At 37.7% G+C, this 18,707-nt stretch overlaps 1 protein-coding gene across 1 annotated transcript in view; it reads left to right on the top strand.

The window, feature by feature from the left end:
- The window catches only part of asic1b (acid-sensing (proton-gated) ion channel 1b), a 264,462-nt gene that overhangs the window by 181,683 nt on the left and 64,072 nt on the right, over positions 1-18,707 (top strand). Inside the window, exon 3 of the mRNA XM_055160808.1 lies at positions 15,193-15,320. Coding sequence (XP_055016783.1) covers positions 15,193-15,320 — 128 coding nt within the window. The remainder of the gene's footprint in view (positions 1-15,192; positions 15,321-18,707) is intronic.

The following is an 18,707-nucleotide window of genomic DNA, read 5'->3' as shown; positions in this document are numbered from 1 at the left end:
TGTTTTTGAGAAGGTAACAACATTCTTCTTATCTTAAAGTTCACTAGAATCAATTTTGTATAATTTAGGAACTTTAAACTACAAAAGATATCAGCATCATGAGTAGTAAAACAATAAAATTATGATTTGTAAGAGTTGTTTTTATATTTGTGTGAATGTGAATACTGGCTCAAGTTTTGTGTGAGCTAGAAACTTAGATTTAAATAACTTCAAATAGCAGCTTTGTTAAATATTTACAAGAAATAAGAGAACACTTTTAAAAATTTAAAGACTCTGTACCCAACTTTTTCATGTATTTGAGCAAAATTCGTCTCGCCCCAGTACAGATTTTGAGCGTCAAAAAAGACCTCTGTGTACTCTGCATTTCATTCTAAAGCATTTTCTTGTCCAATAATCAGGAAGTGCTCTGTTAGCATACTATCTGTTACTAGTTGTGAAGCTCACTTAGACACTCACCACAGGGAATTATTTGTTATTATAATTATTAGTAAGAATGCATAAGGTAAATATAGGAATATCTTTGGACCACTGCAAACCATTTACAATTAACCAGTCCTGTTTTTCACATTTTGAAAGATTATAAATCTCAGGTTCAGTGCCTTCAAGCTATGTTTATCATGCAGATGGGTGCAACCTCGATATAACTTCTGACCAAAGACAGAACAACAGCATACACTTGGTCCAAACAGAGGTCGATCACAAATATTCTTACTGCTGAACCTGTGCCACCCTAGACATGGTATAATAGCTGCAATAAAAGCAATAAAAATAACAGTAACTTCAGTAGTTTTGGCAGTAGTACCATATTTTCCACAGTTCGATGGGTCAATCGGACTTTGTTTGGCGCATTCACAGTGACTCTGGGCTTTGTTCAGTTGTGGCGTGTAGGGAGGGTGCTGTCTGGGACCGCTGGATTGTCGGCGTGTTCGCAGTGACTCAGTTGTTCAGTTGTCGCTAGAAGTGGCACATTGCATTCGCTTTTTCGGTTCGTTCCTCCGATCCGTTCCCGCGTGGAGTGATGAGTGTGGCTGTGGGTGTTTTTCACTGCGCGGTCGCTGTCTGCTCCGTGCATGTTTGTGTACACTGCGGGTGGTGCGGCTTTGTAGTTTACTGAAGTCGTGCTGGGACACCCGAGTGGATTTGTATATAAGGTGCTCTGGATTGAGGGGCGCGCAGTTGTTTTTTGATGGGGTTGGAGGCTTATGATTGTGCCCTATGGTGCGGAAAATATGGTACTCCATTTATCGTATTTTATGGGCTTTTAGGCGCTCTGGATTATAAAACGCACTGTCATTAAATAGTTAAACTTTTTTCACAAATAAACCGCACCAGACTTTAAACGAAACGCAACATTTAGATGGGTCAGTTGGACTTTGTTTGGCGCATTCACGGTGACTCTGGGCTTTGTTCAGTTGTGGCGTGTAGGGAGAGTGCTGTCTGGGACCGCTGGATTGTCGGCGTGTTCGCAGTGACTCAGTTGTTCAGTTGTGTCTAGAAGTGGCACATTGCACTCGCTTTTTCGGTTCGTTCCTCCGCTCCATTCCTCGTCCACGTGGAGTGATGAGTGTGGCTGCGGGTGTTTTTCATTGCGCGGTCACTGTCCGCTCCGTGCGTGTCTGCGTGTGCTGCGGGTGATGCGGCTTAGTAGTTTACTGAAGTCGTGCTGGGACACCCAAGTGGATTCGTGTATGGGGGCTCTGGATTGTCATTTTTTGATGGGGTTGGAGGCTTATGAGTGCGCCCTATGGTGTCGAAAATACGGTACTCCATTTAATATGTAACCCGCATCTTATTGTAGCGGGTCACTTCTGCTTTACCCCGATTTCCCCCACTTCCTTTAAGTTACAGGGTCACAATGTCACTTGCTCCTCTGCTCCGCTGTGGCATGGTCTGGTGTCGGCAAACAAACCCTTCAAACTTTAAAACTTTACATCTCACAACCTTCATATTTTCAAAGGTCAGGTTTGTTGTTATGGACTGATTTATCCCAAAGTCAACTAAACTGCATCCTCTAACTCTACTAAGACATACCCTGATGGCAAACTAATTTATGGTAAGAAAAAAAACAAAAAAATATTCACCTACTGAAACCTTTACTAAGTACTTTACCCTGGAATAATACTTTCAACCAGGACTGTGTTACCTTGGATTATCTTGGCGTATACACACAGACAGCAACCACTTGACTGGTTTCCTGCTGCTTAATCAATACCCTGCCAGCATTATATTTTGTTCTTATTTTGTTGTTGTATTATCATTTGCTTAATTTATTTCAATATATTCATCACAAAACTCTAAAAAACTGTCTGGTGTCTATACACTCATACTCGGGCTTCTTCTTCTAGCCTTAGTCTGCCCCCTAGCCCTAAATTTGCGTTACAAATACAAGCATGCTGTATTATTTTAAGTATGACTCATAAAAAATACTTAATTATTTTACTTGCATCCATTTCTCCATATTGTTGTCACAATACTAGAATTTCAAACTCTATTTCAATACTAAGGAATAGACTTGATACTCAGTAATACCAATACCACAATGATAATTAAGAGCACTTTTTCTTTAGATATCAGAATGTGATTTTCAATGTTATACTTTATTGTAGTACTTTATTTTATATTACCACATGATCTTATATCTGTGTAATCCCTTAGTCATCCAGGTAGGTTCCAGGTCCAGGATGCTGATACTGATCTCCAATGATTTTATTTTTTATTATTTATTTCACTGATCAATTTGAAATATATTTTATCAAATCGTATTCACTCAAAAGTGCACTGTATCAAAAATCGTATTTTAATCGAGGCCTATTGGCAACTTCCAAATGATACCCGGTCCTTGTGCATAGTAAGTAAAATCTGATTAATTATCCTTGTAAATGTGTCATTTGGATGCTTAACTTGGTGCACCGATAAATGGACAGTGGTTTATGTTTTATAAGCATTTAACAGTTGGCTTCCCATAAGGGATATAACAATAAGCAAAATACCTTGATATTGTATTGTCAAAAGTCTCACAATAGTATAGTGGGCTGTCACAGTATATCGAATTACTTAAATTTCTCTGCTTAAATGCATTCATTTTTGGGCAAGTTACTTTAAAACTGTTATGTGTTATTTATTGCTTGTTACTGTCATTTCAAAATAATTCATTACATTACAATATTACTGCATTTAAAGTGTAAGGCATTACACGACTATTACTTTTAAGTTACTCTCACCAAAATAACTGTGAAGATGCTGAATTTTTGTGCCGGTATGTACTGAACTAGGACTAAACCAGGACTTAACCAGAAGGACTGAACCAGGAGGACTGAACCAGGACTAAACCAGGTCTAAACCAGGACTAAACCAAAACTGAACGAGGACTGAACCAGAACTAAACTAGGTCTAAACAAGGACTAAACCAGGGCTAAACTAGGTTTAAATCAGATCTAAACCAGGACTAAACTAGGAATAAACCAGAGCTGAACCAGAACTGACCCAGGGCTAAACCAGGTCTAAACCAGGACTAAACCAGGACCAAACCAGGACTAATCTTGGACTAGAACTTGGAATCTAGGACCGCCCCTGAGAGAACCCCGAGCCCATGGAGCAGGGTGTCTGCAAAGCGTGATTGAGCATCAGCTGCGTTTAGCCCCGTGGAGCGCAGAGTTCTGAGCCGGTCCTTTCGTCCACGGTTACCTGACAGTCTACACGGGGCGCGTCTCTGGCCTTTCACCACTGCTGATATCGCTGTGATTTTAGTGAATTTGTATGAAGAAAAACCCATCATTACGGACATTTGTACCGAGTAAAATATTACAATTTTTTTCCCTGTAATGCTGAACATTACTGCGTTACAACAAAAAGCAATGGATTACAGTAATTTGTTACTTTTATAACGCGTTACTCCCAACACTGTTTATAATAGCAACAGCTAATAAACATCGGGAACTACATACATACATATCCCATGATTCATTTCAGCGCAGACAACATGAAGATATATGTTTTTACTTGAATTCTTGGGATTATGACAGAAATAATTCCACCAAAATCTCAAAACAGCATCCTGTCTACAAGTATATTAACCTCTCCAAAATATTGCAATAAATATCGTACCGTGAGATGCATATCGTGATAATATCGTACCGAGAGATTTGGATATCATTACATCTCTACTTGCCATAGCTCTTTACTCAATTTCTTTGCGACTGCTGAAATTTGTAGCTCTCTGGCAGTTTTGTTTTGTAAAGGTAGCTCATTGGAGAAAAAAGGTTGAGGACCGCTGATTTATATTGTGCACTGTCCCTGTCTCAATAAATAAACTAAACAAACTAAACAAACAGCAATATCGATACCTGCTCAGATAAGTGTCAAGTTTCGATACAAATTTTAGTATCTGATTTTCTACACTTTTCCCAGCCCTAGTATCATCTCACGCTGCACCATCCACTCAATAAAGACTTCAGTAGACATAAAGACTTTCACTTAAGCCCAATATTTTCTTTCCAAAGCGAAGTTACTAAACGCCTCTCTGCAGCTTGCTCACAGCTCTGACAGATGGCCCTGACTTTTAGATAACATGACTTCGCTTGGGCATTTTTCTCTACACACCAATGTATGCACTGCCAAGCCCTCTGCAATCCGTTTGGCAGCGAGAATCTCATAACTACTGTCTACATATTCTCCATAGAGTCGCTATAAAATATGCTACGATTTGTCATTTAAAGGGCCCATATTACGCTATTTTTTATCTGTTATATATGTTAAAAAGTTAAAACCATACATTTTTTATGGAAATATGCCATACTGTAGATTATAGCCAAAGATACAATATTTTCTCCTGACGAACTAAGAGTCAGGTTTATGGAAATGCAAGCCTGCTTATGGTAAGGATGTACATTTTTCCATTCTTTTTTCAGTGCAATAAAACCATCCAAAATTAAATGTTACATACTGGTGCTTTAAAGGGCTCACTGTTTTCTGATCTATGTTTTAATGTTGTTTCCTCATCACAAACATAGCTGGAGTTTTGTTTCATTCACACATGTTTAACACACAAATTCTGCATATTTAGGTTCTGTTCTTCTCTCAAATGAAAAACACTCTGTTCCACCTTGTGATGTCATGTCAAGGGCGTAGGTTTGGTGTCAGCTTTGGTGGGGACATTATCAGCTAAACCCCAGTCCCTCTCCTCCCTTTACTTGTTGGTGATGAGATATTTGTGAGGTAAAGTCCATAAATTTTTCCTGGAATGTTGTCAATAGAGTTCGGCTGCTAACTGCGCATGAGTAGGGTTCTGTTTGGGAGGTGCACTTGTGGTGATAGTCGCTCTTTTTCCACGGCGACTCATTATAAGGCAAGTTTAATTGAAGATGAAGCCAAGTAAGCTCTTTTTGAAAAGTTTTTCAAAGTTTGCAGTGCAGTGTCTTCACTCATGCCTGCTCGAGTCACCATCTTCAGGTGCTGGCCCTGTCCTGCCGCTTCCCCAGTTTAGGCTCCTGGCACCACTAATGACATCACTCTGTTGCAGCCAATGAAATAACGGCAGGAGTAACCCTGTCGTCAAATTACTGAATACATCTCAGAACGTCTAATAAACAAAATGTGAACTGAAGCGTGTTAAATTAATACTATTGAGTTTGGAAAAATATCAGAATAAATTTATATTTTTGTTTATTAAAATAAAGTGGCAAATATTGGTAGGGAGTATTTTGTTGTTTGTTTTCTCCAAATATTGGTTGTGACATGTCTCCACCGTCCCTATGCAAAGCTACGCTCTTGCATCATGTGGTAATACAGGAAGCATTCCACTGTGTTTTTAAACTCCATACACCTTCACTAGAATCATCTGGATGATTTCAGGCCTGGAGTTTTGAATCTCTACTTAATTAAAGGCAAAAAGTAGTAGTTAACTTGAAAACTACCTCATCATGACATCACAAGGTGGAGCAGAGCATTCTGAGCTCTGAAGTTACGGACAGCCTAATAATGATGGATTACACAAAAATGTGTGAATGAAATAAAACACAACTCCAGGTCTGTTTTTGAGGAGATGACAACTTTATAACATGGCATATTTTGGCTTCTTTTACCTGTTTGTTTCTATGGAGTTGTCATCGTTCTGCCCGGAATGTTCCGCAGTGTGACATTAAACAGCTCTACCTTACATTTATTCAATTACAGATGGTTTTATAGCTCAAAAATACCTAGTAAAAGAGTGATTGTGACTGTTTGTGGGGTCGTCTCTCCACAGATCTGACCTGTAACTTGGTCTGGTTTGATCTCCGTGAAAATAGAAATGTTTAATATCGTACTGTGAAACATTCCAGACAAGGCAATAACCAGGGAGAAAAGCATTTGACGGGCCCTCCACCAGAAAAGTTACACAGTGCACCTTTAAAGCTCAGAGGAATCCATTTGGTGTAATATAGGACCTCTAAAGCCTGCAGCTGTCTAATTGAAAGCGTTGAGGAATGCGGTGGCACTCTTAGCGACAGATAGCGAGGGTGACAGCTAGAGCCGAGAGACATGGGCCCCAAACACACTTGGCGCTTTATCCCCCAAAGAAACGTAAATCACCGAAGCCTGCCACAGCGCCGCGATAAGCCCGAACCAGCCAATGGGAAAGGAGTGTGATGAAGCATACTAAAGTTTAAGACATAATGGTGCCGTATGTGTTAAGGGTTATGTCACTTAAGATGATTTTCTTTCATAAAAGTTATTGCGTTGTGAGGATAGCTGCCGTCTATGGATGCAAGAAGAGACATTTTCTAACTCGATAAACTCATTCCCTATTCTTTTATATGTTTGTAAACTGTGGATTTTTTTTTGTCTGTGTAATCTCCAGGTAAGTACCATTTACAAAAGAAGAAAACTATAGGGATTAGTATTGTATCCTAATATAGTTGTTAAAAGGAGTTAGTTAGTTCATTGGACTTAACTAATATCACACCTCTCACTGTTAACAACTAGTGTATGTTTTCGATTTTGTGTTAAAATGAATAATAGACAAAAACAGATAACGGCCGTTTCCCGTTTGTGTGATTTAAACTGTGATGCTGGACTTTTGCGCTGCTGGACTTAACCAAGACTGAACCAGGACTAAAACAGGACTACACCAGGACTAAATCAGAACTGAACCAGGACTGATTTTGGACGGGCCCGGAGGTTCGCCCGTGTAGACTGTTGGGTGATCAGGATTGAGACCAGGACTGAGACTGGGACCAGACTAGGACTGAAACTGTGTCTAGACCAGGACTGAGATTAGGATTGAGACTGGGACCAGATCTGGACTGAGACCAGGACAGACCGGTTTAGTCCTGATTTAGTCCTGGTTTAGTCCTGGTTCAGTTCTGGTTTAGACTTTGTTTAGACCTGGTTCAGTCCTGATTCAGTCCTGGTTCAGTCCTGGTTTAGTCCTGGTTTAGACCTGGTTTAGACTTTGTTTAGACTTGGTTTAGTTCTGATTCAGTCCTGGTATAGTCCTGGTTTAGACCTGGTCCTGGTTTAGTCCTGGTTTAGTCCTGGTTCAATCCGTATGTGATGCAAAAGTCCTGCATCGCATGGAAACTGTCATTATCCAGGTTTTTTTTTTTAGGGTTTTTTTTTTTGGTTTTGCAGACAAATTATGAAGAAAATAGTCTTTTGATTTTCTTATTTTTGAAAAACAAATTAACGTATGATACATGGATTATCTGAGTATGCTAATATGAGTTTCTAAAAAGAGTTAAATCACCCCTGTTGTTGCAGGAACGATTATACAAAATAGGACTTGGGGACTGTTCACACCCTAGGTTAGTACACTGGACTTAACTAGATACAGATACTCCTTAATGTAAACAACTAGGGTATGCTATTTTGGGTGTAGAACTAAAGAAGATACTTAGATTAGTGATGAAACGTATTCACACTTGAAAACCTTTGTCCAGTTGACTGAATATAATTTTGTATATTTGACTTGTTTGAAATGATACCCCTGCTCCTTCTTCCCACTCACTTTTTCCATCGCAAAAGAATAATACAAAACAGATTATCAGTATTTCCTTATATAAGTAGCTAAAAAGAGTTAGATCACCCACTGGGGGCAGGAACGTTTATGCAAAATACAACCTGGGGACTGTTCACACCCTACATTACACATTCTTACTGTAATCATTTAGTGTGTGTTAGTTTCAATGTAGAATTGAAGAAGCTTAGTGGAGAAACATATTCACACTTAAAAAACTATTGTCCAGTTCACTGAATTCAATTTATGATATTTCACTTCACACTCACTTTCAAAGAAGAAAACAGTGGGGATTATCAGAAGAATAATGAGTTTCTTAAAGGAGTTAGATCACCCGTTGATGACAGGAACAACTAAGCAAAATATAACTCTGGTGATAGTTCACACTCTAGGGTTAGTTCACTGGACGTAACTACTTACAGATACTTATTCCAATCAGCTAGAGTATGTTAGTTTCAGATTTGTGGATAAAAAAGAAGAAAACAATAAGGATTATCAGAATATGCTAATATGAATTGCCAAAAGGAGTTAGATCACCCATTAGGAGCAAAATGATTACGCAAAATATCACTTGAAGCGACTATCCACACTCTAGGTTAGTTCTCTGGACATAACACATTCTTACTGTAATTACAGGGTGTGTTAGTTTCATTGTAGAATTGAAGAAGCTATTTGGATTTGTGGAGAAACGTATTCACACTTTTGTCCACCTCACTAAACCCAAATTATTATATTTGACTTGTTTGGAATAATGCCCCAGCCGGTCTTTCTCACATCGCAAAAGAAGAAAACAACAACGATTATTAGAGTACAGGAGTTGATAATTGTTGTTAAATCACTCACAAGTGGCAGGAAAGATTATGTAAAATAGGACCCAGATGGTAGTTCACACCCTAGGTAGATCCAATGGACTTAACAGAGTAACAGATACTTCTTACTGTAAACAATTAGAGTGTGTTAGTTTCATTGTATTTAGCTCCTCTGTGATTTACATAATCCTGTCAGATCTGAAGAAGATACATGGATTAGTGGTGAAACATACACTCTTAAAAGCTTTTGTTCAATTCATTATATTTGATTCATTTTGGAATTATACAATTTGACACGGTGCAGTTGTTTTAATACATTTCGATTTGCTGCAGTGATTTTCTTCTGCGAATAAAACTTTGTGAAGACCCTGGATGATTTTAAGAATTATTGAGAAATTAACACCCAAAACTGTTAAGCTCCGCAGCACAGAAATGATTTGTCTGAGAATGTGCAGAATTTTAAATAACACTGACCAAATCGAACATTTGTTACATTTTCAGGTGACTTTTTGAAAGCATTTTTAGTGATGTGATGTTTGTGAATGAATGGGCTTTTTTGAATGTTTCCTTAAGGTGAATGTTTCCAAAGAACCAAAACATCTTTCTAGTTTTGATGCATTTTTGTTCAGACTAACCTTCAACCAACACAAAAGTCAGCACAGAAACAGAGTCGGCAACATGAGTGAAAGCTTTTTTCATTAATAATCATAATAATCACAATAAATACATCATAAATAAAAATTAAAAGAGCCAATTATTTGAACGACTCTTTGAAATGAACAGATCCAAAAGATTTGGATCCTACAAAAGAGCCCAAATTCCCATCACTATTACTTTTTCTGTATTACCTTATCCTTTCTGTTTGGCCATGTATGCACTGACTTACATAACGGTGCACTGCGTAACATTTCTAGTTGAGGGTCCTGTTTTGCCCCAAATATGTAAAAAATGTGTTCTATATAGTTCTTTTTACGGAACCTGAGAGGGGTCACAACAAACGCAAATGGCGCAACAAATACAAATGCAACAACATAACAAAAAGTCACAACACACCAAAAAAAAGCCACAACACACCAAAAAAAGCCACAACGGAAATGACCGCGGGACTCTATTTTAATGCAAACGCCGCAACAAATACACACAACACAAACGTAAATGCTGTGACACATTAAAAAGCCACTTTTACTTATGTTTCCAACTTCTCCGTTCCTTTACTTTTCACATTGTAGTTCTTCTTCTTCACTTGCCGCTTGATTGGTTCGTCGGAAAATAGAGTCTCGCAGTCACTTCCTTTGTGGCTTTTTGATGTGTTGTGGCTTTTTGATATGTTGCAGCATTTGCGTTTGTGTTTTGGCGTTTGTATTTGTTGCGGCGTTTGCATTAAAATAGAGTCCCGCGGTCATTTCCGTTGTGGCTTTTTTTGGTGTTTTGTGGCTTTTTGTTGTGTTGTCGCATTTGTATTTGTTGCGGCGTTTGCATTTGTTGTGACATCTCTCGGCTTCCGTATGTTTTTGCAGTAGATTGCATTTACCACTGTCAGTCTTTTATTTTGAAGGCCTGATTAGAGACAGGAAGTTATGAGAGGAAGTCAGCCATATGTTGTTTTTGTTGGTTCTCAGTAGCACGTGTTCATCCTCTGACATCTGCCTTTTTGTTCGTGCCTTTGACCTCAATGTCTGTAAGTTGTGCTTTATACAGATAAGAATTATAATAGTCTTGCTCTGTTAGTAAAGGATTGTTGTTAGAAATGTGTTTTTGTTGAAAATTATGTATTCATATGGTAGTGGATTGTGTAGTTAAGCAAACTTTGTTATATTTTCCACTGTGCTAAGTACAGTTTTTTTTTCTGTTTTGCAGTTTTACTCTGTTTTTGGAACCATCTTTTTGGAGAAATAAATTAGAGCTATGGACGCTATGTCGTGACTGTGCGCATGTTTCAAAAAAGGGTTACACTTAATGCTAAATTGTGTTAGAGACACACAAGGAGAGCAGAATAGGTCCACTACCTGCTTTGTCTAGAATGTTCCACAGTACAGCTTAACCCAATCTATCACAAGGGAGACAAGCCGGTTGCAGAACTACGCTTTACATTACCATTCAGATCTGTGGAGAGTCGCCCTTATTCGCAGAAAGAGTTATTGTATTTTTTTTAGCAATAGAAATACTCATAATGAATGCATGCTAGATGTCTACGTAAAATGTCACACCATGGAACATTCAAAGCAGAGCGATAGCATTTCCGTGGAGTCAAGCAAGTGACAGTACATTATAAACTACAAAAATGTACCAAACAACTATGCAAAAATATGGTATTTCTTGAACTTTAAGGCGCACAGGATTATACGGCGCAATATCAATAATGTTGAATTTTCTCATCTATTTCCATACATAAGGTGCACCGGATTATACATTGCATTAAGCGAAACAAACGGACGACACTTGAGACCACGATCCATTGGCAGATCGTGATGTAATTTGCCCGGCAGTGCTTCCCTGTCTTGGTGAATGTGGATTATGAATGTGAATGTGGTGGATCATTTAAAGTTGTTTTTCATTTCCTACAAGGACGACTCAAATATACATCGAGTAATAATGTGTTTAAAGCAGCTTTGTGCACATTTGTTTATGTTTTACAGAAATGAAACTTAAAACCACGTGGCTTATTTGCATAAACTAAAAACATGTCGCTCCATGTGCGTTGATGCGGTCAGCTTCTGTCAGACTTACTCCGCGAGGCTCCTGACGAGAGTAGCCGTAATGCTCTGACAATCCATCAAGAGGTGCAGCTTTGTAGCTTTCCAAAGTCGTACTAAAACACTTTGACAGATATTTGAGCCCCATGTACCACAAAAATTTGGTCGAGGTCAGTAAACACAACCAGAATTAATACCTAAGGTGCACCGATTATAAGGCGCACTGGCGATTTTTGAGAAAATTAAAGGATTTTAAGTGTGCCTTATAGTCCGAAAAATACAGTACATAAAGGCATTTACCAGAGCAAACCCATCACGAGAATTCCTTCATATAGGACAGTAAACAACATCTTCAGTATTTACCCAACTATTCAGTGTTGGTGGCCCGTGGACCCTGCGTATCTATTCTAATGGCTTGTTTTCGTTTGGTCCACTGCATAAGCCCATTATAGAAGTTGTTTGTTTTGATCTACTGTACATCATCCACGCTGCGTACCACTGTCTGTAAGATGCTCGCTATATTGACTTACATTGACTTCCCTTTTATCCTCATCATCATTTATTCATGCGTGTATACATAGGCGTTTTTTGCTGCGTTGTTATATATACTACGACCAACGGGGAAACGGTTCTTCGGCAGGTCCTGCATCTCGCCGCTATTATTTACACTTCAAAGCTAGGTGCACTTTCAAGGAAGCATCGACCATGTCCTAAGCAAATACATGCTTTAATATGGGAAGCTAAAAGTGTTTCTGTGTACGTGAAAGCTGCACATTTCTATTTGGTTTATAATGTTCTTTCATCACAAAAAAAGGGAAATCTAAGCAGTAGTAATAGTTTGTTAGTGTCTTGGTCCATTCTATATGTATGTTGTATTTAAGGGCCTATATTGCACTATTTCTGATCTCTGTTGTGTTTTGTTTCATTCGTGCACACACAAATCCTGCATAGACTCAGTTCCTCCTTGTGATGTCATTAAGTGTCATTAAGTTTTTAAACTCCACACACCTTCACTAGAATCATTTTGATAATTTCAGCTATGGGCTTTGGGTTTTGAAGTTGTAGCTATTCTTTTAGTCTCACTGAAATTGCTTCACTCCTCGGTGCACCTGCAGATATTTGAGACTTTCTACTGACAGTTTCTCTCAACTCTACAAAGCGTAAAACTAATATCAAGGTTCTCACGGTCATGGAAGTCCTGGAAAAGTCATGGAAATGTATAAATTCAATGAAAGTTTTGGAAAAGTCATGGAATTTTAGTATCTCTATTGCGTAACTACAGCTTTCTATTACGTTATCATAAGTTTATTATGAATATTTTCGAGCGTCTGTGCCTTTTGTTTAAAAGAGACGACAATAAATGCACTGACAGTATTTTGAATGTTAAAAAAATACCACTACCAAATCATAAGGTGAATGGAAAGGGTTTAACGTTTCATATTTAGCCCTAAAAGTATGATCCATTGTACACATGTAGGTGCTGTAAAGTCATGGAAAATTAACTTTAGGTCATGAAAAAGTCATGGAAAAGTTTTGTCAGTGGAAAAAGAGTGGGAATCTTGTAATATATTCCAAAATAAAAGTAAAAATTTAAGGTTATTTTAAAGTATTGAAGAGTAAAGCAGCTTACTTGAGGCTAAAAATACCAGTTAACACTCAATGACATCACAAGGTTGAAAGCATTTTTAGTTGTAGAGATGTAGAGATGTAGACAGACTAATGATCTAGGACTTCTTAAATGAAACAAAACACAACTCTAGGTATGTTTTTGAGGAGGTAACAACTTTATACCATTACTTAAAGCTTTCATGGATTAATTTTGCATAATTGGATCTTTAAAGAATGTTGCTTTGTTGTAAGAAAACTGATATTGTGATTCTTAAAGATTCTTTTTCCCACTAAATAAACTAAAATTATATATTTGAAGTATTATTGTACTATAAAGATGTTACATGATGTGATGCCCTTGGATTTTACTGACAAAATGTACGGCAGCTGCCTCTCCAGCCCTCAGTAAGCACGCAGTTACTCTGACACATTCAGAAAGAAGTAGAATGGAATATCCTGTCCAAGGACCAAAACACAGTATGAACTTGATAAAGCAGGATTCAAATCACAAACCTTAGTCAATTTGTTTACTATTTTTGTCTGATACAATCCAATACAACAATAACTAGGGATGCAATGATCCAGCTTTTTCAGTGCCGATACATATTTCTATACTATACTATGGCGTTAAATATCTGCTAATACGTGATATTGACCGATACCAGTGCAAAGACTGAAAACAGCAGGTCCTATTGTTCTCTTGTGAGATTTAAGCCATTTTAGAATTTTGTTACCTTCTCAAAAATATACCTGGAGATGTGTTTTGTTTCTTTCACACATATTTGAGTAATCCTTTCTTATCTCTTTCTAAACTCAAACTGTTCTGTTGTGATATCATCAAGTGGTAGTTTTCTAGAGAAAGTGGCAAAGGAGAAACTCAGTGCTGGTGTATACTGCCTTATATCCACCAGCATTCTGACCAGAACTGAAAAAGCAGCTTGGATGAGCTGTGAAACGTTTTCGATCTACATAAACATTTGCCCAATTGACAAACTGAATTTCTCCTTTGTCATGAATTCTACTTGGACGACTGAGGGACTCTACACACCTTTTCTAACAACAGCTCCTGTTAGCTTTTGTTCAGTACAGATTTGGAAATCCAGGTCTGAAATTATCCAAATGATTCTTGTGAAGGTGTATGGAGTTTAAAAAGCACTTCTTGTATTACCACATGACAGCACAACATGGAATAGAGTATTTTCAGTTTGAGAGAAGAACTCAGCCTAAATATGCAGGATTTGTGTGTTAAACATGTGTGAAAGAAACAAAACACAACTCTAGGTATGTTTGTGATGAAACAACAACATAATAATAATAATATAGACCAGAAAATTGCATAATATGGGCCCTTTAAACAAAAATAGTATAAGACGAAACTGACCCCAATGTGTTATGTAGTTATTATTTATCTCTCAACTCAGTACTGAACAGCTCTCTATAAAATAAAGTTCAGACATTATGAAACTTTCCAGGTCAACTACATCCAGTAAACAGTCTTATTACCTCAATGTATATGTCCAATGGCTGAATCAATATTTGGAAGCCGATATCTGATCCAACAAATTTTTCAGTATTGAATCAGTGCATCCCTAAGGCAAGTTTATTTGTAAAGCGCAGTTCGTACACATACTGATTCAAAGGTCTTTAAATAGTAAGAAAAATAAATTAAAACCAATGCAAACAAATCAAAATATAAAGACTTGTTATCCTGTTCTCAGACGAAACCTCATGAAACCTCTGCAGTGATTTCCTTCTGTGAATATGTAAACTATGCAAAGGCTCTGAATGATTTTAAGAATCATAAAAATGAGAAAGAAATATTGAAAAATTAACTTCCAAAACTGTTAAGCTCCATGCAACAGAAATTATTTCACTGAGAATATGTAGAATTTGAAATAACTTTGATGTAATCGGACAAGCTTTTTTCCTACTTCTTAGGGTTACTTTTTAAAGATTTTTTTTAGATGATGTTATGTTTGAGAACGAGTAATAGAAATAAATATTAAATGAGCCAGTCTCTTGTTAAAATTGCAATAAAAATCAATCAAAATATAAAGCCTTTCTAACCAAAGCTGTCTCCTCTTCTCAGATGAAACCTCTTTTGAAGCCGGGATCAAGGTTCAGATTCACACTCAAGACGAACCCCCTTTTATCGATCAGCTGGGCTTCGGAGTGGCCCCAGGCTTCCAGACCTTCGTGTCCTGTCAGGAGCAGAGGGTGAGTTCATAAACCTTCATAACACAGAGAAATACAACTGGGGTTTTGATACAGATTTGTGTCTAATGTCCAAGCATAGTAAATGAAAGAATATACTGTTAAAGGTGCATTGTGCAACGTGTCTGGTGGAGCGTCTTTCAAATGCTTTTTTCCATTGAAGATGTTCTTGCTTTGTCTGGAATGTTTCATAATTTGGCAATAAACGTTTCTATCTTCAGAAGACCAAACCAGACCAAGTTACAGGTCAGATCCAATCCCTGGGGTTTCAAAATGTCCGGCCATTCAAGTCAATTGGCTGAGCTCAATGGCGCATGATTCCAGATTTGCCTTTAGCCCGGCGAGGTACTTCCCGTGGCTCTGGGCGGACTGAGCACGCGCAGTAGTGCTCTTTTCTCCTGCAGGCTTGTGGTATCATGTGATCGCTTTGACCAATCAGAGGAGCTAGAGCTGAGCAGAGCGTATTGTATTTATGTATTTATTTTGGGCGAGTAAGAAAGCCAGAGCGAACAATTATAAAGCATTTTTTAAGATAACTTAAGAATTTTGAGCTGAGAAAAAGTTTATGATCTAAAAATAGGTAAAAACTGCCGACAAATCCGACATTTTTGAAAGTCGTAGGTGCCCTGTCAGCCGAACATGAGCCCTTTGTGATTACATTGCGCTCTATGAGAAAAATCCTCTCTCAGCCCAGAGTTTTTTCCGCTGAAGTTCCAGTGAGTGGATGCAGCAATATGTCCAGTTATTTTAATAGATCCATGGTCAGATCTGTGGAGAGGCGACCACGCTCAGAGTCAGAATACCTGTTGTTTTTTTTAAGTGTTTTTGAGCTATAAAATTACCTGTAATTGAATAGATTTAAGGTAGAGTTGTTTAATGTCACACTGTGGAACATTTCACGCAGAGCAATGAGATATTCATAGAAACAAGCAGGTGACGGACCCCAAACCAAAAAGTTACATAGTGCCGCGATAAACTTGGAACCGCCGTAAGACCAAAGACAAGCTGAAAACTGATGCTGAGTGTGTCTGATATTTTGGAGACTTGGTGCAGAGTGAGCCCTCTTCTCACTCTCGCTGTGTTCACGATCAATGTTTGTGTCCAACCGTAAACACAAGAGCTCTTCAGTAACAGCAGAAGAGCTCCTCCGTGAACTGAACCATCTCTCCCCAATTTCCTTTCATTTACTAACTTTTACAAACGTGAAAACACCTCTGGCATGTAGTGGACTGTTTCCTTTTTGGAGAGAGAGTTTTTGCCCACATAGTCTTAAACGAAGCTGAACAAACTTGATACAAATAATACTTAAAGGTGGACTGTGTACCTTTTCTTGTGGAGGCTCTGTCAAATTCTTTTCTCCATGGAGCTGTATTAAACCTTTCTATCGTCATGAAGACCAAACCAGACCAAGCTACAGGTCAAATCTGGGGAGAAGCAACCCCGCTCACAATCAGAATGTCTATTTTTCAAGGTATTTTTGGGCTATAAACTCACCTGTGATTGAATAAATGTAAGGTAGAGCTGTTTATTGTCACACTGTGGAACATTTCAGGCAGAGCAATGGCATCTCCATAGAAACATGCAGGTGATGGACCCCCAAAAAGTTACATAGTGCACCTTTAATGCTTCTAATCTTGTCAAAACTATACAGAAGTAACTATATTCAATTTGTTATAAGTGCATTTTTTATATATATATAATTGTGACATTTATAAAAATATATGAAACTATTAGACTTAGACTTAGACAAACTTTATTGATCCACAAGGGAAATTATTTGGACACAGTAGCTCACACATCACAATATAATATAATCACAAAGAGCAAAAATATAAATGGTAATAATAAATTCTTTAAATAAGTAGCAAAAAAAGATAGCAAGAGACAGGTGTCAAATAAGACATAATTATATAAATGTAAATGTACAAGTCAGAATAAAATAGAAAGATAAGTAATAAAATATCTATACTTTTTTAAATAACATGATTAAAATATGGATTGTTTGTGCCTCTATAGTCTCAGTATAGAGTCTGGAGAGATTAACTTGGACAAACTTTGGTCTTTTCCCAGACTGATCGTGTGAACCATCGCACCGTGTATCTGTGATTAGATTTAAATTAGATTTAAAATAGTTTTATATTTATTGTCATTGTACAAAATACAATTAAACTTCAACAGAGCAAATCTGTAGCGGTAAAATGAATAAATATAGACACATTCTCGCATCCATACCAATAAAAACATTAAATAAGTCCAAGTATGTGTTGTACTTTATTTAAACTCCCCACATTGTGCAGTGTGACATCCAAAAATCTAATAAAACAAAAAGAAAATGCAATAGATGCCACACTTTAAAGGTATTTAACACACAAACCTCTGCATATTTAGAGTTCATCCACCTTGTGATGTCATGTGGTGTTACAGGAAGTGCTCCGCCGTGTTTTTAAACTCCATACACCTTCACTAGAATCATTAGGATTATTTCAGCATAGAATTGCCAAACTCTACTGAACAAAAAGTAACAAATACTAACTTGAAAACCACCCCTTCATGACATCACAAGGTGGAATAGAGCATTGTGAGCTTTGGAGATGTAGACAGACTAATAATAAAGGATTACTGATGTGTAAATGAAATAAAACACAACTCTTGGTATGTTTTTTGAGGAGGTAACAATGTTAGAACATGACTTAAAGCCCATTTTGCGTAATATAGGACCTTCAATCTAACTCTGACACCACTAAATTCATTGACAGTTTCAGTATTTTCTGTCATTTTTCTTTGCCAAATAAATCTAACAAATAGTAAAAGACAGTATTTTTTTTTTGTTTTACTCCTTTTCCGTAGACAGAGCAGCCTTTGTTTGAGTCATATCCTCTTAGACAGTGTAGTGTGGGAGTTTGAGATGTGGTACTGAGTAAATAAACCCAGAGAGAGAGAACTGGACCAGGGTCAGTGCAGTCTGTGACCCGCCCCGGCCCACAATGCATCTGTGTGGGCGGGCTGAATCCTGATGGACTGCTGCTGCTGAACCTGAGCAACAATCCAAAGGTCAGTGTCTAAAAGTACTGCAATTTTTACTTCATTCAAAACAGTCTCTGAACTGTGCCGTGTTTTATTTTTCCAATCACTGCCAATGACGCATTTGTCACACGTCACATTTGCGCTTATGAGTGAGTGGGTGACGTGTCTTGCCCAAGGACACAGCAATAAAAACTCTAATCTTGTTTAAAAATTCTATATTGAGCTAAATTAACTCTTGTGAGCTTTAAGCCATGTTATAATGCTGTTACCTCCTCGAAAACAAACCTAGAGCTGTGTTTTGTTTCATTCATGCACATTTGAGTTATCTTGGTCTTTTAGTCTATCTCCAAAGTGTCCAAAGCTCAA

This window comes from Boleophthalmus pectinirostris, unplaced genomic scaffold, assembly GCF_026225935.1.
Source record: "Boleophthalmus pectinirostris isolate CB_2022bp ecotype Guang Dong unplaced genomic scaffold, ASM2622593v1 HiC_scaffold_3, whole genome shotgun sequence".
In the NCBI taxonomy this organism is placed as follows: Eukaryota; Metazoa; Chordata; class Actinopteri; order Gobiiformes; family Gobiidae; genus Boleophthalmus; species Boleophthalmus pectinirostris.
This window is presented reverse-complemented; position numbering and strand designations above follow the sequence as displayed.